Raw genomic sequence first — 24,883 nt, forward strand, 5'->3', positions numbered from 1 at the left:
TGCAAAGGAGAAAATCCACATTCAAAACCAAATATATCTGAGATTAGCAAAGACAACACTGCACCTCAGTGGGCATGGACATTTCCATCTGCACAAATAATATTCTCTAATTTTCACTTGAGCCAAGTATGAAAATGTCCCTTCAAATTTCTGGTTTTTTTATAAGTCATTCATGGTGCTGATGTGTTGCCACCCAAATTCAATCTTGATGTCAGCAGCAGCTTAAATCACGAGCTGTGGGTCCAGCTCTTTGCACTTTCTGGAAATGCAAAATCAGACATACAACTTAAGAGGGGATATGAAGGGAATGAGGTGATTTTGAACTGCCTTCAAACTTCCCATGATTCTGCCCTCCTCCTCAAGCTGACATGGCTTTTGTCTCTGGGGTCTGGCTATTCTGTCTCCAATAAAGCAAGATAACCATAGTGAACTAATTACTAGGAGACCCCCAGGTACCTGGCTCAGCAACAGAATCCAAACAGAATAATGTAACCGTGTAAACTGTATCTAGCCCAGGTACAAAGAGAGTTACCCTGAGCCTTCATATACAGAGTGTAGCTGCCATAAACAAAAGAGCTTTACACATCACCTTTGTTTCTGAAAAAAGAAAAATTATTTTTCCTTTCCATTTCTGAGACTTCAAGAGGAGGAGGGGCTATGATAGGCATGCAAAACAAGAAATGGAAAACTTAGACACTTGCTCACCCTACACTGAAAACTCTGATACCAGCACGTGGGACGCAACTGAGCTGACAGCTGGTGAGATCAAATTCAATCTAAGAACCCAAAAGTGACAATTCTCCACTACTCTAGTTCTTACAGAGACTTGGGATCTTTATTCCTTCTTTTTGCCTGTCTTCTATGCTTTACTGTTTGATTTTCCCAAAGGTTACCTGCTATTTCTCATACTTCTCATATTCTCATAGTTAGTCTTGGCTTAGACTTTTATTTTGTTAGATGCCTTCCAAATAAGGTGTTACACATTTTTTTAAATTAAATAAATGCCGTTTTCAATTTTTCAACAGCCTGATCATGTTTGAATTACTGAAAATGAGAACGTTGTCAAAGTTTCTAGCCATGGTATTTATGTAGCCCTGAATGAGGAGAGCAGGCAAGCTATGGATTCAAATGTTGGCCAGAGAAGACAAACACAGAATGGATACTGCTATGTTCACCCATGCTTCTATACTTGTGCAAAGTGTCTGGAATGCTCACAGAAATATGCAAAAAGGACAGAATTCCTCCTCTTTTTTTGGTTTTGGTTTTGGTTTTTTTGTTTTAAGGTCTCTAGAAGCTTTGTTGGAAACGAACACATTAAAAAAATGAGAAAGCCAAATAAATCACTACAGTTCTGCTTCTAATTTATTATACATTCAAGATAATGGCTTCAGGGATGTGAAGAAAAGTCTTTTGCTTTGCAATGCACAAAACTTGCTCTGGGACATTACTTAATTATTATTTGAAATTTTAACCATGCAAAGAAAACCACAGTGATTCATAATTATGCAAAAAGATCATGATGATTTTAACTTCTCCTGTAAATAGTGTTTTTTATGATTTCTCACAATGGAATTAACAACCTCTTTCTCGGAAAGCAGTTGTATCTGGTTTGCCTGCAAAGGTTCTGAGACTTGCTTCCTGAAATGAGCAGTGAAAGAGATAAAGTACCTTTCTGCTTGGAGAAAAAAATATTAAGAATATAATTTTGAAACATTTCTGTGCTCATGTGTGAACTACAGCTATAGCATAATTTTTCTTTGTTGTTCTCTGTACAGTGGTTATTGTCTTTACCTAAAGGATTTGTTCTAATTTAAACAAAAAATATTGCAAACCCCTTCTCCCTCAAGATATACTGCAGATAAAAGGGCAAGTTCTTTCCCTTACTCAAAACCATAATAAGTGCTTTTTTGTTAGCATAACTAAGAAAGGATTTCCAATTTATATATCACCATTCACAAGCCTTTGGAGAGAGAAATCCTGACTTCAACCAAGTAAGCTGGAGTCTTGTTATTCGATTCACTTCAGTGGAGGCACTACTTTACACGGACTCACCTTAAAAGGAATTTGTTTCAGTGACTAATATACCCTCAGTATGTATCTACCTATCATCACAGCTCACTGAAAGTTACACATGTGGAAAAAGCAAGCATTGCTTTTTGTGGCATTTTCAAAACCACATCTTTATATATCTTTAAAAAATTTGCTGAAGGTTACAGTACAGAGCTGTCCATATTTCATTTTACAAATAGTTCAAAATGATTAAAGAAGAAGTTATCCTTCTAAGAAGTATTGCTGTTTGTGGCATACAAGTTGTTTTATAATTAAAAAAGCAAAAATAAAAGTCTTCTGTGTGTATCTCTGTACAAGTCCAGTCCACCTGTTACTCATGCAGTGACTGCTCAAAACTTAGCTGACATTAATAATAAATTTACTGTATTCACAGATAAAATTTATCAGTACTACTATTTAAATCATAAGTAGCACCAAAGTCTGACCCTGTAGTTCCACAATTCAACAGTTGTCAGGATTGACAGAGTAGAATAAAACAAACTGAAAATAGAGAGTTTATTTTAAAGAAGTAAAAAGGAAAAGCAGAATAAAGACATACATTATTCATTACTAGTCTCCTAAAACTGCTATGGAAATAGCATTCATAAAGATATGTAACTGAGCTGCCAAAAAAAACCCTGAAACTCTATGATACCTGCAATGATAACAAGGAATACAATTTAAACTGTCAAGAGAAGGAATTAAATCACATGCAAACAGATTGCAGCAAGCTGTTGCCAGCAAAATTCTAGCATCCATGATATAAAACACACAAATAACATCTAATGTGTGTGGAGATTTCACTGGAGTGGAGTTTGATCCATCTGTTCTCTGCAGCTATCTCTGGAAGTTCCTCAGTTGCCTAGGATTTTCTTACTGACCTTCAAGCCCCCTCAGTTTACTTAGCTGAACATGGTCAAAATTGATAATCTAAGGCAGCTAGCCTTACCTCCCCACTAAAACTCCACTCCATTTCAAGTTCCAGCCAAAAGCCATCCAAGATCTAGCTCCATCCCTGGAGGAGGCTTCAGAGCTATGAATTATCAGGACAGAGCATAGCACCGTTCACAGCGCTCAGGTCCAGCCTGGACACCAGCATTTCTGAGCAAGACTGTTCACAGGGGGTCAATCTATTACCAAACATGATGAAGATGTAAATCCACACACACCTCCTATGTAAGTGTCCCAATCACAAGCTCCTGTATTTTCCTGGATGAGAAGTATTCTCCAGCCCTTCTTTTGAAGCTGAAATGCCATGCAGAGAAGCAGCTACACAATTTTTGAGTACTAATTAAGGCCGGTTTTCAACATTCAGGATGGAAAAGACTCCTAAATTCATCATGTCCAACCATTAATCCAATCCACCACTAAACTATGTCCCTAAGGACCACATCTATATGTCTTCTAAATATCGCCGGAGATAATACATAGACTTTTAAAATATTCTAGGAGCCTGTCCTGGAAGGGAATAGATGACAGAATCTACAACCCTAGTAAGACAGGCTGTAGTTTGGGTTTAATGGATTCCCAGCAATGTTATGCCAAGAAAGAAAAAAGATGAAACCCAGAGATGCCTGCGTTTCAGAGATAAATCTACCTTCCCCTCCCGTCAGCACAGGGTGGCTGGTGGCTGCCCATGTGCAGAAGCAAGATTTCCTTCCTGAAATGAAATCACTGCAACATCAAAACAACCAAAAAGCACCCTTGTCTCACTGTATTGCAAAGGAAATCATATCCTACAGACAGCCTACAGAAACAGCAAGGCTAATTAGCATCTTCTGTGCAACCAGAGCCATTCTGAACAGAGAGCAACACATAAATGCAAAACAAACAGTGCTGTCAGCACTAACAGCCTCCATTCCACAATTACCTGCTTCACAACATACGGCTTTTCCATTCAGACTGTCATCTTCCCAGGCCTCCATGTTTCCTATTTCAGGGTTCTCCCAAGATTGAAAATATCTGGATTCTCTTGGACCTGAAAAGATTTCTTCCTCTTCTAGCAGCAGTGTCACTACTGCATCTTTAAAACATTAAATTGCATATCCCAATTTGACTATTTAAGCTTGTGAAGTCACAGTTTTCAAATGTCAGGGTCTTGTCCCTCTACTTTTATTTTGGTTCCCTTTTGCAGCTTGATGAATATCTCACTTAGGGACTTTTAAATGCTATTGTGAACTATGATCCATTTATATTTTATATGGGTAATAGCACAAAAGAAATTCAAAACAGCAGAGACCAAAAAAAATATTTTTCTTCACTAAGTGTTGTGTGCTGCAGAATTAGGAGATGATTACTGGTGAGGATATTTTGCAGCTACTTAATGGAGGAAGCCCACTTTCTTGTTAAAAATCTAGCCTCATTCCTAAAATGTAACACTGAACTGTAATTTGAAGTGAGGCTTAGACTCAGGATTAAGAAAGAGGAAATAACAATACTTGCACTTAAAGCATATAATGACTTTCATTCAAACACCTGAAAGTACTCTCCAAATATTAATTATCACAGTATCAGTCTCTCCCAAACTCTTCCAGAAGAGGATCAACCCTTCATTCCTTTGGCATCCACATTGCCTGCTTGGGTCTGTACAAAATGCAGAACAAAGCCAAAAGTATTACTGCCTTTAATTATTATGGTAACTCTTAATTGACAGGAGTAACTCACACAGAGACTGAGTGCCATTTATAAGATGTCCTTTTCTTGTGGAGAAAAAATGTGATACTTTCCTGTAGGGCTATTGCACTATGGGGGCTTGCAGTATAAAGGAGAATTACATTAAATCAAATTAACTTAAAGGAGTGTCACAATTAGTCAGAAATTTTAAAAAAACCAAAGAGTCTTGACTCCAAATCTTCTCTTCTGGATCACACATCAAGACATGGGTTTTCATTCCTTCTGCAGCACTACCTTTCAAGAGGACAGGGAATGGAAATAGATGAGGTCACTCATCTATTTCTAGATGAGGTGACTTGGAATGGCCCTGTCCCACAGCTATGACTCAGACTGGCTAATGCTCAAAAGGAGAGCAACCATGTTTCAAAATTTTCAAGGAATCAGGCACCTTGTTTTTGTGACTATGTCTGCCATTTAAACTGGACTTCCTTGTTATCAAGGTACAAAGATGAAAAAATATCATCATTTTGCATCAAATATCCTTCAAGCTTGTGTATGGGATTGGTTCAAAACCCTTCTGGTCCTGAATCTCTTCATTCTATCCTGTACATGGAATCACATAATCCCAGAATCATTTAAGTTGGAAAAAAATTCTAAGATCATCAAGTTCAACCATTAACCCAGCACTGCCAAGCCCACCTCTAGACCATGTCCCTGAGGACAACATCTACATGTCTTTTAAATATCTGCAGGGATGATATAGAGACTTTTTAAATATCTTACTCCTACTCCTCACTGCCCACCAGCTAGACATATACCAGAGATACTGAAATAATCACACCCGAATTTACAAAAACAAGTGAAGAAACATCTATTGGTTTAAAATACGGGATAAAAAAATGTGTTTCCCTCCCTGCCTCATCCAATATGCTCTCAAGCAAGTTTTACTGGAGGAGGATGGCCTTGAGCTGAAGGCACAGGGCAGGCTGCCAGGAAATCCGAGTTCTATTCTTGGCTCTCCTACAGATTTCCTTGGGCAAGGCAATTAACCTTGTGGAGTACACTTTCAATGGAGGTGAGGCCCAGCTTCTCTTTCTGCATTCACAACATTTTCAATGCTGAAAATGGAATTGCAGGAGCAAAAATGAGTGCCTGTGCTTTTCTTAACCTGATGCATTTTTTTTGTCATGTATTTGGATGCACAATTGCTGATAACTGTGCTAGTAAAAAACCCTAAGAATTCAAACACTGTAGGCATAAAAATGCCTCCGGATGTTGCTGCAAACAGCCCCAATGCTCAGTTTCCTCGTGTGTAAAACAGGCAGTGAGGCTAATAAAACCAAAGTACACAGCCAAACGGAAAACTCATTTTTAAAGTTCTTGAACACCTGTTATCTGAGATCATAAAAAAGAAATAGCTAAGAATTTCAGTTTGCCTTTCATTAGAGATGCTCTAGTTTTACTTGGTGCATTTTTTTACCTGATAAAATTTCCTCTTTGGACCTTAAACAGAACAAAAAATTTTCCTTTAAGGAGTCTGAAATGTCAAATGAAGTAAAAATATTTTTTTTTTACCTAAGACGATATCTTTTAATATACCTTAACAGAAATGGAAGTGAATTAAAGAACAAGTGAAATATCCTTTTGCTAATATAAATGCAGTTTAGAAAACAAATATCATGGCTCAATTTTCTGTTGTGGTCTCTTTCAAATAAATGCCACGTCCATTTATACCGACTAAGAACTCTGAACTAAGGATTCTGAGATTCCAAGGAAGGACAGTATTTGCTTAGACAAATGTCTAAAGAAATGAACATACCTCTCTGAACACTGGGGAGACAGAACGTATTTCTAATGACTTTTTCAATGCTTTTGGTACAAGCACATCAAATGATTTTTTCCTTCCCTTGAATGTTGAATTGAAAAGTAAAAAAAGCAAACAACCAAAAACTGGCAAAAGAGAAAAAAAAGAGCATCTGTTAGTCAGAGGAGAAAAGTTCAACAATCACTGCTTTTGTCAAAATGTTCATGTTTTGAGAGATTATTTCTTTTACAGGTCATCTGAACTGGAAACTAAATGTACAGGTATGAAGATTTTAAGGTTTTTAATTCACGTCCTTCATCCACTTCCTAAGTTTAGGAATTTTAAGGGAGAGGTAAATAGTCCTTTTTTCATAATTATAAAAGCTCCTTCAGGCTCTTTAGACCCCTGAAACAATGAACACTCTCAGGTGACATTCTTGCCCCGCAGATGTAGAACGTGTTCAAGAAAGAAGGTATTTTATATTGCCAAGCTATAAAATAGTATCTATCAAAATGTGCTTCACATGAAGCAGTAACACCACAGATACAGCAGTCAAAAGTTGTAAATATTCAAAATAACTGAATTAAATAACTGAAAATATGGTATTCTTCCAAGAACAAGATACAGAATTTTTATCTGTGCTATCTTCTGTAATTACATAAATAGTAACTTTTTCATTCAGCATCCAATATACACAAATTTTATGTCAGCCGTGGCTTGCTCCAAATGGACCTGGTAGTACTTAATTTAAACAAACACATATTCACATAACAGCAGAATTTCTAGCTCAGCTTAGTGATACACTTGTAAGCACCACATCAAAAGGGGGAAAGTCTCACGCTAACCTTTTGCTATCTAAAAGTCAACTATGTGTCTTATTTTATTGTCTAGGTTGTCTTCAATAGTGTCAGAAGTTTAATATCTCCTGCTGAGAATTCACCACTGCTATAACAAAGCCTTCTTTGCAGCAGGATGGATTATGATTTCAGAACATTCTTCTTTGTCTCTACCACCCAGTGAATGCATGGATTTAAGCATCTCCTAGACCATGACTTCATATGAGACAAAACAGACAGCCTGCATAAGAAGTAAGAAAAATCAGTTAAATTACTTTACATCACAGAGTATGTCACTGTCAGGCAGAAACTTGACTCAGCTGTGGAGAGGCTCAGTGTTTACATATTCACAGGGTATTTTGAGTTGGAAGGGACCCACATGCATCATCAGGTCCAACTCTTAAGTGAATGTCTGTATGGGCATTGAATCCACAACCTTGGTGTTACTAACATCATGTTCTGACCAGTTGAGCTAATATGGGCAAGAAATAGACTAAAAACATTGATGGCTCCTCTGAGGCAACAGGATTTTCTTGATACATATTTCTACAAAATTAAGAAGTTAATTTTCAAAATCTTAATGAGCACTAGGAGTCCTTGCCCTGACACAGGAACTGCTGACATAGAAACATCTCACCAATTCCATGTTTAAGGTTTTGTATCTCAGCTACGTCAGAATTGCACTGGGAAATAATCTGAAGAAAACATTATTATAAAAAAGCATTTTTGTAATATTTTTTTTAAATGTGGTTTGGCACTGCTTAAACTGGCATTCTGTGTAAAGTGAAACACTGCCCTCATTAAAAAAGTACTATAGTCATCAATAATATAATCATCAAATGGTTTGGGTTGGAAGGGACCTGGAAGATCACCTAGTTCCAACACCCTGTCATGAGCCTTCCTTCATGACACCTTCCACCAAACCAGGTTGCTCAAAGCCCCATCCACCTTGGCCTTGAGCACTCCCACATCCATAATTTCTCTGAACAACTGTTCCAGTGTATCACCACCCTCTCAGTAAGCAATTTCCTCTTAATATCTAACCTAAACCAGTCTCTTCCAGTTTAAAGCCATTTCCCCTTGTTCTGTCACCACAGGTCCTTGTAAAAAGTCCATCTCCATTTTTCTTGTAGCTCTCTTTGGTTACTGGGAGGCTACCCTATGGTCTGTCTGAAGCCTTCTCCAGGCTGAACAGCCCCTACCCTCTCAGCTTGTCTAGATAATTATCACTAGTACAAATTAAAAATCTGGTTAAGGAAATTAATTTCTTATTATCTCTTATCTCCTACCAAACAGAAATGTACTCTCTATATTGTCTAGCAAAAAACAAAATTGTTGCAAGTTTTCTGAACAAGTCACAGTTCTTACTTAGGCTTCAGTGATGAGGTGTGCAAGCAGATGCTTCATGTGCATCCTGCATGTCCCTGGTCAGTAGGTCACCGACTATCTTCTGCTCTTACAGTCATGCAAATTCTAGAATTGCATCTATCCATCTTTTAAAACAGCTATATGACATGGAATCAGCCATCTCTTCTCTTCACCAAAGCCCTGTTCAAGGCTGTAAAAATCCCTGGACTGTTCTCTGGAACAACTCTGCCATGCCATGCAGAGAGTCCATGGCTCAAGTCAAACAATTTGGAAATGCAAAAAAAAATTCTACCTAAAGACTGAACAAAAAAAATGGAAAAATGGAAAAAAAACTAAATACCCTTTTCAGCATCAACTTCAAAACTGGATTTCAGATTCTTCCTTTAAACTGATGCCTGAGAGCACTAGAAGACTATGAAATTTCCAGGGCTTTTCCATGCAGTTCTTTGGAACAAACAGCAAAACAATTGATTACTTAGTCCTCTGCTCTACTCATAAACCTTCAGTCCCTTCCTTTCAGTTAAATTATAGGCATACACAAATTAAATAAATAAAATAAAAACCCCTTGGTAGCTCTCTACAAAGGGCTATGTGAAGCCATGAGTAAAACAGTCGCTGAGTCCATGAGCAGCAGCATCAGGCCTCAATGGCAAACACATGGCCCTGATGAAGTTAATGACAAACCTTTCACTGACTCCTGTGAATGTAAATTTGACTTTATGCCTGTGCTACATAAAATAATTCTGCTAATAAAAACCAGGTTGCTTTATAGCATTTTTTTAAGCATCAAAGGCTATGTCTACAATATGGACCACAGGATGGTGCTGAGGACCTAAGGTCCAAACCACACACCTTTCAAGAGGTTTTTATTTCACTCTAGCCTAGTCCTGTGGGTTGAATGTCTACCAGACTGCACTTCTGCAGCACATCTTCCAATCTGGTTTCATTTGAAAGGAGTCCAACCAATGAGCTCTGGGACTGCTACACAACGCATACAGTAAGTGGGGAAAACCAGGAGATGCATTTCCAAAGCATACTCGTGATTTGACCTAACATACTAATGCAGATTCATCCAAGGAGCTTAGAATATGGTTGTGCAAAAAAAACTCTAAAATCAAGGAGTACTGAGGCCCCCATGAAGAGGGTTAATAGCTAATAGACTCACAGCCTTCAATGGGTTTCACACGTGTGCAGCAACCGACAGTGAAGGTGAGTTTCACCGCATCAAGTACTGTGTTTCTGATTTCAACTATGTTCATTTCCCACCTGCTTGACCGTGTTAACTTCAGGACATTCATTCAATTAGCTCTCCACATTTAGAAAGCTTTTTTATGTAGCTGAATATTTTATTTTCAGAAGATTTTGTTTAATCTTTACCGTCTGCTGTATTGACAAGGGTCTTCTTTCCCTTGACAACTTTGCAAAGTACACATTATTGCATTAAAAAGATCACCTGATAGCTCATATGCTTGTGATAAACTGGGCTTCTTGCCCTCTTCACTTGGGCTCTCCCTCCCCCTCTCAGTTTTATACTAGTCAAAAAAGATTTACTTCTCTTCTAAAAAATAATATATAAATAAATACACTGTGAGTCACAAACATTAAATACTTAATTTGAACCAGCAGAAAGACCAGCTACCGGAATTCTACAGTGGTCTGTTAGCTCGTATGTCTCTGCATGTGCATATTGAAGGAAACAGCAGAAATAATATTTTACAATTTGATGAACAACATATGACACAGAATCTCTAGACTCCCAAAAAAAAAGGGTTACAAACTTATGAAAATGTAGAATTCTGCCCTCTCTGAGGAAAAACACCCTGCACGCTCCTTACTTGCACAGATACTAAACCATCATCATTAAGGTTTGACATATAAATAAATTGGATTAAGGAAGAATATAATCATTAAGGATTAAACTGAAATATGGGTGATAAAAAGGGACATTTTCTGACTGCATGTTGGAGGTCTAAACAGAAAGGATGATGCTGTACTACCTGCTTTCTGGCAGACTCCTCCCCTCATTTCAACTACAAGCTAGAAGGAACCCCATTAACTTAATTTAAACTGGAAAGAGAGAAAAGAGAAGGGGGAAAAATGGCATATTTGATTCTCACAGTCTGAAAAATTATCTCAAAGCAAGCTGCAGATTGGAGCATTATCTCTGAAAATTACAAGAAGCAATCATATCATTGGAATAAGAAAATAAAAAGACTGTGCTTTCAACAGGCACAACAGCAAAATAGTACCACGTTTCAAAATATGCATTAATAGTAAAAACATGAGTGAAACTGTTTAAAGTATTGGTCTCAAAATAAACTAATGGATACAACCCATTTCGGTAATTCCCATTTCTGAAAATTAGATTCTTGACCTGACAAATAGCCCGTTCCATTCAGAATGCTCCACTGATACTGCCCATTCTTTCTTCCCCATAAAAATACAGACATAGAAGGGAAACATTCTAGCCTACAAGATGGCAGAAGTGCCCTTTCCACTGAACACTCAGTTTCTGACTATGAGTACTTGGAAGAGAAAATATTTTTTACATTTCAGGCTGCTGCCTTTTCCCCAAATTCTTCAACCATCCCTATTCACCTGTCACACATTCTTAACTCGGAGGGGATGGCTTGACTGTTATAAATTAATTACTCTCATAAACCAGGTATTTTTGCTGTTTCCCAGGGATTGTACCCAAGGTGAGGATCAAGCAAGCAACACTCAGTGCTCAGATATGCGAGGTTCCAGCCAGATGGGAGGAAGCAGACAGAAACTGACCCACGCTTTACCGCACTTGACATTTTCCTTCCCCAGGCTGCTTGGGAGAAAATCACCAGCATAGATATGTTTCAAAAAGCCACCTTTTTTTAAAATGCCATTGAGCTTCCTCATGTACCTGAAAATGTGAAATGTGAAAATTACTCATGTGCCTGACTTAAAAGCTACAGCTACAAACCACTCGTCTAGTACGCAGTGGTCTGTTTTTTCCAAAGAAATATCCTGTGGTGCCTTCACTGGACAGTGCAATAGAACCAGCTCTTAAAGTGACTGCTAAAGGCAGCTTTCCTGTGTTTAGTGGCTGATACTCAGGGGAACCTTAGCTGTAGTTTTCAGTACCTTCTGGTGCAGCTTGAGCTTTTGCAAGCATATACTTTTACAACCCTTTTAACAGCTATGCAAAACAACAGAACAAAATGGGGGAGATAATGACAGGACTGACATGAGGAAAGAGATTACAGAGTGAAATAAGGGGTTCAAATTGAGATGTTGGGCATGGATTTGAAAAAAAAAAAAAAGTTTAAAGAAAATTGTTGAGCAGGGAAAGGGAATTGGAGAAGGGAAATCAGAGATGTTAACTTGTGATTAAGCGCACTGCCACACCTTTATATCTTCTAATACTCAATCCCATTTTTCCAGAGGCAATCCATATGAAAGCCCATGCACAAGTGAAAAACATGCAGATGAGAGGTGCACCAGGCAGACCCTCATCAGCTGTAAACATCAGTGAGAGCACGAAATTTCAAGTACCTAAGACTGAAATACTTTCATAACTGAAGAATAAAAACACACGTCTGATAGACACATCTAAAGACTAAATGGGTCAGGAAAAGCAGAAACTTTTAATGAAATATATTACCAGTCACTACAAATATATGAGGCATGAAAATGACTGTGAATGGAAAAACTAAGTTCTAAGTGCAAGTATCCTGCTGTTCATCTGTGCTCTTTCTCACTGGATTTAAGGAAAATATGCATGTTTCCAGGCAATGTAGTACAAAAGCATTTTGGCTTCTAAACTTTATCTCCCGCACCCTTCATCTGAGTCTTATCACCCTCTGATGTCTGATATTGCCCCTTTAACCTTTGTTACTCAGTTACTAAACAAGTTATTTCATTGTTACTCTCTTTTGAAGGAGGAGTTGAGGCTCTTTTCATGCTGATAAGATACACATAAATATTCACTTGAAGCAAACATTCAATTGTAAAGTATCTTGAGCAAACTACCAGAGTCTAAAGGTAGATCTGTGATCAACCTCTTTGCTCTCTTAACTCTTTAGTCAATCCACCAGAACAAAAAGACACAGAAGATAGATGCTTTTTTTTACAAATGAAATTACTGTTCTCTAAAGGAATGGACTTTTTAACATGCTTTATAACACAGCAAATAAATCTGGAAGTGAAATACCTACCCATTTTCTGGGCCGGCCTCTAGGTCGCTTTTCACCAGTGGCTTCTGCTTTCTGTAAAAGAAACACAACATATTTTATACCACAGCATTACTTAACAGCCTCAGTAACCAGGAATCCTTTCCTGTAACATTAGCTACAATTATACCTCTTGGGTGGCACCAGGCCCCCCAGCTAATCTGTGTGCTTTCTCACACAGATTGGTGATTATGCTGCTTTTTCTGACGTTTCCTAGCCAGAGTGCCTCACCTGCACCCGAGGGTGTCCCCATCCCTGATCCACACTGTGTCCAGGGGCATGGAGGATTGTACCCACACAGTCCCAGCTGCTCAGGGTCCTCAGCAGAGCCCTGACCAGCCACTCACATGCAGGCTCAGAGCAACTGGGAAACCTGAGAACCTCCAATAACATCAAATCTAGTCTTCCATGGGCCATTAAAAAGTACTTGAAGATACTAAATTAAAAATACAGCCTGTTTCAAGTTGGATCAAAGCAGTTTACAGCAGCTACAATTCCTTTTTTAGTCTCACTATGTTCATGCAAGAAATTAATTAGGACAGAATATCATCATGAACATGTCCGTGCTCTTATTGGGAAACAATTTCTCAACTTTTCACATTAAGTTTTCCAGGCAAACACACATCTTTAAGCTCTAATAAGTAAACCTATTATGGCCCAAAACACACCTTCCCTTTCCAGGTTTAAGGAAACAATGTGGAAGAGGCCCTAAAAGTGACAGCTATATTTATGTAAGCCCAGCAGTTGCTCCCGGAGCTTAGCTTAAACGAAATATGTGTTCTTTTATAGGCTCTTCCACTAATTCCACTGCATGACATTGTGAATACTACTACTAATAACAGTACTTATGCAGTACACTAAAAAACTTACAGAGTTTAAAATGAAAAGTCAGGTTATTCTCTCCAGCTAGGCTATGCCCATCCATACACTTCACCAGGTAAACAATCCTGTTCCACTCAGGATTTTGCCACTACCTGTAGTCAGGGCAGGACTTGCTAGATACAAAGTCACCAAGTTTTAATACACATGAATTGTGTTGCTTTGGTTTTTTCCCCCAGTTACCTGTACGTGTATTTGATTTGCCCTTAGAAATCAACTGTGCCATTAAATAAATCACTTGCTGGTCAATCACGGTAACATATACTGTAACCTAATGCTGTGTAAATCGGATCTCTCTAAAAGAGAACTTGAGCTGAGAAACTAATGGAGGAATCTCTACAAAAAAACCTGCCCTGTGAGTTAAATGCAATTACTTTGAAATAAATACCTTGCAATAAGAAAGCTGTGAAAAATAAAATTCACACTCCTAAAGGGCAAAATTATCACTCAGACTTGTTAAAAGAGTAAACTTGAGCTTTAATCGTTTATACTGGTGTTACATGTAAGGTGAAACCCTCTTAAGAGAATACTTGTTAAAGTGCATTTACTATATCCTGTAGCTGTCTATTTCAGAGTTTTGTTTCCTTTAAGCATTCAATATCTTTATACCTTGTAACCTGAAGGATGCAGACAAACAGATACGGTTTAGTGTTGATAAACTGTAGCCCCCTGCTTCCACATTTACTCCGTGAAACACAGGGCATAAATCTTAAAAAGAAATTATTGGTTATAATTGGTCTTAACAAATCAACACTTGACATGTTATCAGAGCACTAAGGCTATTTATTTTCTTCTGTGTATCAATGCATCTGAAGAAAAGATCCTTTTCCAAAATTCTATTAAAAATAATTAACCTTTTGAAAACAGAAACTACTCTGGTCTAATAATTAAAGTCTGCACAAACCTGACATAAATTTTAACTACCAATTATAATGAACATGAGAGATTTCTTTGAATAACTAATCTTTGCTTCCTGCCACAAACTGTCACACAGTGTGGCCACTTCCCATGAGCAGTGCTGAGCTCTACCACCACCAAAGGTCCACATCAGAAGTGGCTGGTGTTCCTGCTGGCTAGTTTGGGTAATGGTTTGTCAAGTGCTTGGGGACCTTGCAGACTAAAAGGCACTATATTCCTGCAGTATATGACTTCCACCTCATGTTAGAAGAAAAACATTTCCATAGTTCTTATCAAAACCAAATCTTTCCCAGAGGTGAGCTGAGCAAACAGCCAGGCATGCCAGAGGTGATGTTTTGGTACAGAGAGATTTTGTAAGTAAATAGCAAGGTTTTCACAGATTAAACTGCAGAAAATGAATGACAAGAACCTCCAAAGTGGAAGTTTTAATCTCCTTTTCAGGAGAAGAGAAAGACAAAACACTGTTAGAACAAACAAAAGGAGTAGAAGCAGCACAGTGGTAACAATAAATACATGAAGTTTAGGAAAATATTCCACCTCTTTCCCTCTTTTTTTAGCCTGACTTTTGCTAAAATACAGCCTGTATTTTCTCCAACAACTTAATTCCTTGCAGGAATGTTTCACTGTGTATCAGATAGATAATACATGGTTTCTCCATGAAAGCACTAAAACATTGCCTTTCCCCTGACCAGGTTTTTGCATCATCAGCAACACTGCAGTCTGTTGGCTCCTGGCTTCAATTGAAGAGTCGTCTCTGAAGCTAGGGACAAATCCCGACAGAGCTCTAGGCCACCCAGAGGTGGTGTGTGGTCAGGGGGTTTTTAACATTTGGCGCTACTATGCTATGAGGTGTGACCTTGCTTTTTGCAGCTAAGACGTGAAATCACTAAACTTAAAAAAGGATCAGGTATGTTATCAAACACAAGGAGTATTTCACTAAAAATATGAAACATCTTATAAACAATAATATGAACACACCATTTTTGCAATGTCACATGCGAGGAACAGAACTAAATTTACTCACATTTTAAAGCATGAACTATATGGGAAATGTTTTTTATTTATCACAGGTGAGGAAGGATCACCATTTCAGTCACTGCTATCTGGAAGTGAGCTAACAGTCCCTAGGAAGATTTGCAGTCCACTTAAGCCCTGTACCACAAGGTCATCAAACCCTGCTTCCAAACAGCTTCTCTCAGCAGCTCTAGGACTTGACTGCCCAAGATCTCTGCCTCCTTATTGCAAAAATGCACTGTACCCAGACAGAAACCAAGGCTGTACTGCTGGAAGTAATGAACAAGACAAGACAAACAGAAATAATTGAACGGCTATAAAGTGCTCTTTGGGCACCTATGTATTGTCAAGAAGACCTCAAATGCAACAGAATCCAAATTTTAAGAACTCTATCTACTTTGCAAAATGATCTGCTGGAGATCTCAGACAAAATGTGTCAGAGCTGTAAGTTAGGTAAAGTAAGTGATAGTTCTCAGGATGAATATCACTGCTGTCAAACAGAGTCAAAAGACCTTGCCCAGGAATGTGTCCATCTCAAAAAACCACACAGTTATTTAGTCAAAAAACACTCCTAAAAAAAACCTTAGGCATTGACTAAGTACAAAACCATCACACTTTCCGTGTCCTGTTTTATCCATTTTAATTCTAAACAAAAGTCAGTCTTCTGCTTTTCCTATCTTGGTCAAAACATCTGATTTTGAGGTCTCTCATTTTTTCAGTGCAATAACCACGCTACAATCACTTGATAAACTTTATCTTGTTTTCCCTTTAAGCTTGCAATGACTGGTGTTGGTGAAAATGAATGAAGCATGGAGAAGCCAACTTTCATGAACCAATTCAGGGCAGAGTCCTGATCACATGCACTTTTCTGGTTTGTTTTTTGTTGTTGTTGTTTTTTTTTTTTCTTTTACCTTTGGACTGCTTAACCCAGAGACATGCCTTTCTACATACCAAACCTGGCCATGTAACGTAGTGACAGCAGCAAGTACAGTCACACACAGGATCACAAGCTCTAGTTTTCAGAGGATGATGCATCAAGCTCTGTAGGCATTTTCAGTGAAACTCACTACACCAATAACTACAACAAAACATATTTTAGCTGAAGGTAAATTTTATTAAAGAATTTTTACCATTGTATATTCCTGGGACATCCCTTGATGATTTCTTTAAAGACAGTTATACACTATTCCTTTTTCTAATGTCACAAATGTGTTTCCCGCTCCCAAACAGGAAATTATTTGTATCTATATAGTATTACAGTATTTTTGTCAAGCCAAACTACAGGAGCTAAAAAAACCCCAAAAAACCCCAACAACGACAACAAAAAAAAGCACCCTAGAAAGGGAAATGTGATGGGCTGGTAACACAGCTCACCACTAAAAGGAAAACTCAACTGCAGAACACCCATGAAATTAAAAAGGAATATTCCCCACTATGATCTTCCTGAAAAATATGGTTGTGCTTTAGGGAGAAAAAAACCCAAAACCCAATTCACATTTTGCTGGTTTTTTTCAAATATTTTAAATGAATAACAGAATAACTTTTTTAAAGATGTAGACTGCATAATAACCACCTAATTGTGGGGACTCAAGTGCAAGGTGATCAGGAGTATTTTGTCTCTACCTCTTCTTATCTATATGGTAACACATTGTGTTCCTCCTGTTTGTGAAAATTAAACAATTGAGAAATGGTTTGGTCTTCTGTAAAACACACTTTCATAGAAGTTTTTGTGTCTAGTTTATAAAAACTTAGGCACATGTGATATGCAAGGCTTTAAGGAAAAGAAAAAAAGCATATTACCCAAAATTAGAGTAATTGCCACATTATTAGCTGTTCAGTTAGTTTTGCAACATTCTGTATGCATTGTCAAGTTTCACATTGCTAATTTCATAACAAGCACAGTTTGTTTTCAGATGCCCCAAGGCCAGTTTACTAAGACCAAACACAAGCTCTTAGAGTTTAAAAAAAAAAAAAAAAACCTCCAGCAAAAATTAAAAAAAAAACTGTGCACCAAGTAATTTTAAATATACAACACAACCACAATTCCAGGGAAAATCCATCAAGCGATTTAAGGGTATTTCCTTTTTGAAGTATAACAAAACAAAGCCCCAGTTCTGGAGCATTTTTAACTCACTGCCAGTTTGTGCAATACATTTTTAATTGTGATGTGTAATGCTTTGCAAGAGAACACCCAATCAATTAATCATGAGTGCCTTCTCATGGCTGCTCGGTGGGTTCTCCTGGTCGACGTTTATCTAACATGTTGTGAACACTCTAAAGCATTTCAATGAGCTCCCTTTGAAACACACAGGGCACGCACTATTCTTTAGAAATTCCAGCAAATTCCAGCTGGGTGTATAGTACCCATGTTCACTTGTAGAGGGGCTTAAGCTAAGATAGCCAGTTCTCTTTCTGGGAGTTGGGACAGGCTGGAGAGAGCTTTAATAAATGTATGTAAGCATATGTATGCGTAAATAAGTGTACCACAGAATTAAACATATAGCTCACTCCTCTTAGAGGTGATACCCTCAACACCACATGAAGCTTTCTTACAGTGCTAAAACTTTCCCATCATTATTACAGTTAGAAAAACTAATGGAAATAATATTACATTAAGAGATACTTTGAGATACCTGGTAAGAAGCTGAACCATTTTAGAGAGGGCTAATTATCAATTTGGAAAAAGGGCTAAAATATTTATTTGAAATGTGATACCAGCCTCTTTCTTCTAGTAAGGCTTTATAAGTGTTTTGTGTTTTAGAGGATTTATCAAACATTTATATACTTTATCTATAAACCTAGAAACCAGTAAGACTTGTAATTACATACAACTCAAAGGGTTTTTTTATTATAAAAAATGACGTGGTCTTTGGTCAATTTTTTACATTAACAACACCCAAAAGCTTTAATTAGAGCAGTATCTTGCTGCATTCTGAAAATCAAAATGTTATAATAAAATTACTCAATTTGTAAATTAGATTAAGAAAGCATAACTATGTACCAGAATCATCTGGAAAACTTTTTGATTTAATAAACCTACACATATATGAATGTTTTAAAATTATTTTCCATTTATACTGATTTCCAAATCACTTATGTAAATTAACTAATGTCAATATTTCTTTTAGAAGCATCTTTTAAAAACGCATTTCTACAAATTACTTAAAATTTAATCTTAGTACAAATGTTTCTCCTAGGAAAGCCAACACTCTTAGGAGTAATATTTAAAATACTAAAGCTCACATTTGGATTTGCTAAACTAATAAAAAACTGCTCTCTCTTTTTTGAAGAGTGACATATAAACTATTTTAACATGAATCTGAGGGATGTTTTTAGTGCATAAAGAAAAAGAATTAACATTTTAAGCACATTACCTTGCAGAATGGCTTTGAAAGGATTTTAATACTTAACCTGTAAAGCATTTTTCACTAATTCATGGATTTCTTGACAGAACATGCTGCTTTTTTTCCAGCCCATAAAGTAAAAAAAAAAAACAAAAAAACAACCAAAAACCAAACCAATTTTGAATTTAAAGACAGTTGGAAAAGTACCTCAAACAAATGTTGAGAACACTTTAAACAAAACAGACATGAAACCATAGTCACCTTTTAATGATTTAATATTTATCAGTAGTTGCTATAGTAGTTTATAACACTGAAAACTATCAAACTTAATATGGTCAGTACCATAACCACAATTAGATGAAGACACAAATACCTTCCACACATTTTGTCACATACGTCCTTAAAAGATACTGATACACTTTAGTACTACAGTTCACTACCAGATTTCCCAAGCTTTTGTTTCTGATTTAGCACCTGTAAACCAGTGCTAACTGCTGTATAACCAACAACATAAACAAATCTCCCATATTTGTTTTCAAGCCCATAGACAACTATGTGCCTTTACTAAAATATTTCCTACAGAAGGGTATGCATGATTTGCCTTGATAACATAGCTTTTTAATGCTGTGCTTTCCCCAGTTTAAATAAAATGTAGTCAAATTTTCATGTTGTATCTGTGATGTAAAGCCCATGCACTAAATGCAGTGTCTTCAGGGAGCTTCTCCTGTAGATAAAGGCAATCAGAACCACCACAATAAAAGTTTGGTCTCATCACCAAGCAGAAATAGTGGTTCAGAAGACTAAAGCACTTCCAGTAAAAGTCTCTTTGAAACTGATTACTAAACAAGATATAACAGGCTTTTACTCAAAGTTTACTTTACCATCACATTTTAAAGCTGTAAATTTCAATATATGCACTATTTCCATCAACACATAATTGGATTTACTTCTAATTAACTTATGTTTGACAAAGCACTTAACTTCAATATACAGATTTGGTCTGTAGTAGCAACAACTGTAAGTGGGCAAGAAATTAATCTTCCTCTTACAAAAATCTTAATGAAGAAAATAATATCCTTAATATTGACTTCCCTACTAGATACAGGACATTTCATGGTTTCTCGTGAAATACATTCTTATTTCATTAATCTGTAGACTACTAAAAAAGAAAGTCCTTATGGGTTCTGTACTTAAGGTCTTCATGTTAATTCTAATTTTAAAAATGTGAAATTCATGCTTTATGTAGCATTATTAAAAGAGTTCCAATCCCACACTTCACAGCCTAAATTATTGGATTTTTTGCTAGTAGCTGATGAAAAAACAGCAAAAGTAATTCTTTCTCTTTAATAATCTCACCTTCTGAGCTGCTTTAGAGGGACTCTTGTTTTTGCTTCCTTTGGGTCTTCCTCTTGGTCTTTTAGGAGATGGTTCACCAGTTGGTTCCTAAATACAGGAAGACATGCGGTTGTGGCAAAAGGCTACAACTAACCCAGATGATCTAAAGAATAAACTAAACCGAAAAGTTGCTTTCAGCATATGAAATAACAGTTTCATTAAATAACATAATAGTAATAGTGCAACATGAAAAATTTAGCAACTCCAGGTAAAGGAAAAAATAAATTTTGCATAATAAAGGAGTTTAATTTCTCTTGCAGTTGCATTAAAAAACTTGTAAAAGTATGTATATTCTAACACATAAGTTATAGCAGGAAACACATTTTTTAAAGATGGCTGTGATTTCCCTCATATAAGAGCAGTTATGTAAAAAATAACAGTTACCCATTTAATTTCAACTGCATTTCATTATAGCAAGATACAATTATCACATGTAGCTTCCAGCACAAACTTTTTGTGGAAAAGAAGTTAAGTACCAGAATATTGCAAAGTAAGATGAGACTACTTCTCTCTCAAGGGGGCAATTTTTTCTGTTGTTTTGCAGTAGGCACTATATTCACACCTATTCTAAAGAAAATTTATTTGTATTAACATGCAAATGTAAATGTCTCTTCAAATAGAACACTAGTAAGCCAAAAAAACTCGAGCAAAGAAAAATCTGAAACAAAACCCTAACTTGAAAATGAGTCGATACTGATTATTTTAGCTGTTTTCTTAACTAGTTCCTTTGCCTGCCAGTAAATAACCAGCCCTTAAAACTGGGTATGAATTACTAAGAGTTCAGATTCCAAATATTTATTCAGTGAATCATAAACACCATAAAACTCTTCTAGTCTTGAATATTATAGATTTCATTCAGATTACAGGATGTGGTAGAACTAATTAAGTACAGTTTGTTAACTTAAACCAGTTTAAACTCCTTCAGCTTTCATAATTCCCGGGCAGTTTAAGGGGAGGCTGGCGGGGGGACTCCCCAAGTGCTGCAGCTCAGTGGCGAGCCCCGCAGGCACTGCACATCTGGGCTGAGCACGTTGAAGGAGACGCGGTTTTCTTTCACTTCCATACATTCAAATGCTACACGAGGAAAAAAAATAAGGAAAAACTAAAAAAAAAAAAAAATTTAAAAAATATAGAAAGAAAAAAAAATTGAAAAAGAAAAAAGGAAGCATTGGCACAAGCCAGCAGAGTCGGTGGGTGCCGGCTGCTGGGGCTGGTCGAGGGTAATCAGGGGGTGAAGCACAAGGGGGACAGAGCCCGCAGTCACCGAACCGATGGAATGTCACCAAGGGCAGAGCGAGGGAACGAGGGGCTCTGATTTTACGGCTCTCCAAAAAGTATTTTCTGTGCAATTTACAGGACTATATCGGTGCGGGGGAGGGGAAGGAAGCAAAGCAGTCGGGCTTCTCCCGGCTCGGGGCTCTGCTGCTCAGCTCTCTCCATGTTTCGAGCCCCGCGAAGGCTCTCGTGGCAGTGGGGCTGATGCCAAATGAATGGGAAGTAAACACGTTTAAAGCCCGCGGAAGCTCGCTTTAAATTGAGCTCCACGGACAGCCCTGCTTCTCAATCGTGACTTCCGAGGGAGGCAGGGAAAAGGCTGCGGGCGGCTCCGCGCTGCCCCCGCCGAGCTGCGGGATTAATTGGTTGCATCCGCAGGCAAAATCCTCCTTCGGCGGCGCCGGCGGAGGGGCTGCAGCGAGCGGGGGCTCCCCCCGGGCCCCTCGCCCGGCAGCAGGGGCTGAGCGCGGCTCGGCAGCTCCAGGCGATGCGACAATGGCACTTGGGGAAAGGAAGGGAAGGGGGGTGGGGGTGGGGGTGGGAATAACACACGGAGCTAACAACCTTAGCTCGAATTCAGGTCTTGCAAATCAAAAAGGGGAGCCCAGCGCGTCCCTTTCGGGGCCCAGATGGAGGCTGTGGGTGTGGGTACGGGTGGAAAGGAGCACAGGGCTCCACTCCCCGCGTCTACACACGGCAGCGTTCCCGTCGCCTCGACCTGCCCGGGGAAGCGCCGGAGCAAAGGCAAAAGGTGTTGCAAATACAGGGCAAGCCCCCTCCGGCTACCTCCCCCACCTCCATCGGCAACGGGGGCACCTCTCGCCATACGACGAGGGGGGCGAGGGGGGAGGTGGGGAAGGGGGGAAAGCCGGGGGGGGGGGGGGGGAGGAAAAAGGCGGAAAAAACCCCTATGCGATTTTCTAGTCACCCTCCTCTCCCCCAGCCCCAGCATCTAGGGGCAGTTCGGGGGCTGGTCAAGATCGGAGGCGGCAGTAGCGCCCGGTGGGACCCGACACATGCACACACACGCGCGCACACAGATTGAGATATTGCGAGGGCTGGGAGAGGGGAGAGGAGGGAGACAGGAGAGCCCCGTTCCCTGCTCCTCGCTTTCGCAATTTCAAAATCAGCTCGAAATGACCCAGCGAGCGCTGGTTGGTCGAAGCCGCGCTGCTCCATGTTCCCCATTTACATTGAAAAGCCCCAGCTCGCTCCCTGCACAATAGTGAAAGTCCCGAGGAGGCTCCGCGGCTCAGCCACGGGCAGGCAGCGCCCCATCGCTCCGGGCTCCGGGGTCCCCCCGCCGGGGCGCCCGCCGGAGCCCCTCGCTACGCCTCTGCACCTCCTCGCCGGGAAGCAGCGCACAACAAAGCCCCCCCCGCCCCGTCGCCAGGACTCCTTCACTCGCAGCACAATACGTACATGTACATGCCTATAACACTATAGATCTGCGGCTCTACGTATCTACACGATACTGACTTGTGGTTGTTTCCTGGGTCTGCCTCGTCCTCTCTTCTGAGGCTCTGCGGTTGCAGGTTGCTCCTGGGCAGCAGTGGAAGGCTGACCGGGTCCCTCACCTTGTGCACTCATCGTGACTTCTGCTGCTCAGCCTGAAACCAGTCTCTCCAAAGCACCTTGGAAGGGGGGGGAATCAAAACGAGCTCTTGCTGCTTTTGCTGCTCGCTGCCACCACCACACCGGACGTCCTGGTGCTGCCAAAAAGGAGAAGAGAAGGGGAGGAGGAGGAGGAGGAGGTGATGGTGGTAGTGGTGGTGGTGGTGGTGGAAGAGGAGGGGGAATGAATCTTTCTTACAATTTAGGAATGGTTAGTAACATGAAGCAATTCAAAAGAGGAGGTTAAAAAAAAAAAAAGAAAAAAGAAAAAAAAAAAAAGAAAGGCAGAGTAAATTGCAACCCTGGAAATGCAAGGAGCGAGGGAAATAGTCCGAGGGTAGTCGGAAGCAAACTAAGAAGAGGAAAAAATGTCCTACAAATTGAAAGCAAGTGGTGGCTATCGCGCTTAGATCGGATCAGGACAAATTAAGATAAGACACACTGGAAATGGACTGAGAACACTGCACAATCTTGCCAGAAGCATGCAACCCGGAAAGACGGGGATTTCGGCAGCAGCGGGAGCAGCGCGCAAAAGGAGCGATCATTTAAAAATAATAATAATAAAACTATTTGGGAGATTGGGAGGGAAAAAAAGGGGGAAGGGGGGGGGCGGTCCTGGGTTCGTGTCTGTGATGCGAACTCCTGGGACTGGAAATATTATTATGCGAGTCCTGCCCACGGACTAAACTGGGATGAGGGTTAAGGGAGGGGAAAAAAAATACAAAAACGAAGGAAAAGAAAAGAAAAGCCACCTTTACCCGTGGTTGGAAAAACCAGGAGGGGGCTGTAGGGAAAAAAAAAAAAAAAAAAAAAAAAGAAAAAAAATGAGAGAGAGAGAGAGAGAGAATGAGAAAGGAGGAGGCAGAGCAAAGAACCCGGCGATGGGGGGCTGGCGGCCGGCCAGATAAAACACGAGCAGCACGGCAGCCGGGGCAGCGGTGGCGGAGTGCGCCGCCGCCTCACGTGTCCCGCACCGGCCCGGCCGCGCCGCCACCGCGGCTTTAAAGGGCCAGGCCGGGCCCGGCGCCCCGCACGCGCCCGCGGCCACCGCGCGGGGCTGCGCGGCCGCTGCACGTGCGCGCCCCGCCGAACAAAGGCGGCCGGGGCGGGGCCGCCCGGGACGCGCCCGCCGCGCTCCGCCCGCGGGGAGAGCGGCTCTCTCTGGCCGCGCGGGGAGCGCGGCTCTCTCTGGCCCCGCGGGGAGCGCGGCTCCCACTGGCCCCGCGGGGAGCGCGGCTCTCTCTGGCCCCGCGGGGAGCGCGGCTCTCTCTGGCCCCGCGGGGAGCGCGGCTCTCTCTGGCCCCGCGGAGAGCGCGGCTCTCTCTGGCCCCGCGAGGCGGCCGCCGGGCAGGCAGTGCCATCGCGGCGCGGGCTCGGCGCCTGGCGGGGGGGGCGCCGCCGCGGTAAAATGTGGGCGGTGTAACCCGACAGCGGGTTGGAGCTGTCCTGCCGGGAGGGTGACGGCACGCGGAATGACCTTGCGGTGAGCCCTGCCCCGACATTATTCTTCTACGAGCGTGGCGGGGTCGCAGGCTGCGCCTCTTCCCAGACCCCGTAGGCAGGATGTCC

The 24,883-nt window shown here is 40.2% G+C and overlaps 1 protein-coding gene across 1 annotated transcript in view; it reads right to left on the bottom strand.

The window, feature by feature from the left end:
• The window catches only part of HMGA2 (high mobility group AT-hook 2), a 110,581-nt gene extending 86,533 nt beyond the window's left edge, over nt 1-24,048 (bottom strand). The window contains exons 1-3 of the mRNA XM_005519330.3: nt 23,180-24,048; nt 20,387-20,473; nt 12,861-12,911 (exon numbers count right to left, since the gene is read on the bottom strand). Of these exons, the coding sequence (XP_005519387.1) occupies nt 12,861-12,911; nt 20,387-20,473; nt 23,180-23,290 (249 nt within the window). The 5' untranslated portion in view covers nt 23,291-24,048. The remainder of the gene's footprint in view (nt 1-12,860; nt 12,912-20,386; nt 20,474-23,179) is intronic.
• Between the last annotated feature and the right edge of the window lie 835 nt (nt 24,049-24,883).

This window comes from Pseudopodoces humilis, chromosome 5 (genome assembly GCF_049639895.1).
Source record: "Pseudopodoces humilis isolate 2021_Gansu_Grassland_sample_001 chromosome 5, ASM4963989v1, whole genome shotgun sequence".
In the NCBI taxonomy this organism is placed as follows: domain Eukaryota; kingdom Metazoa; phylum Chordata; class Aves; order Passeriformes; family Paridae; genus Pseudopodoces; species Pseudopodoces humilis.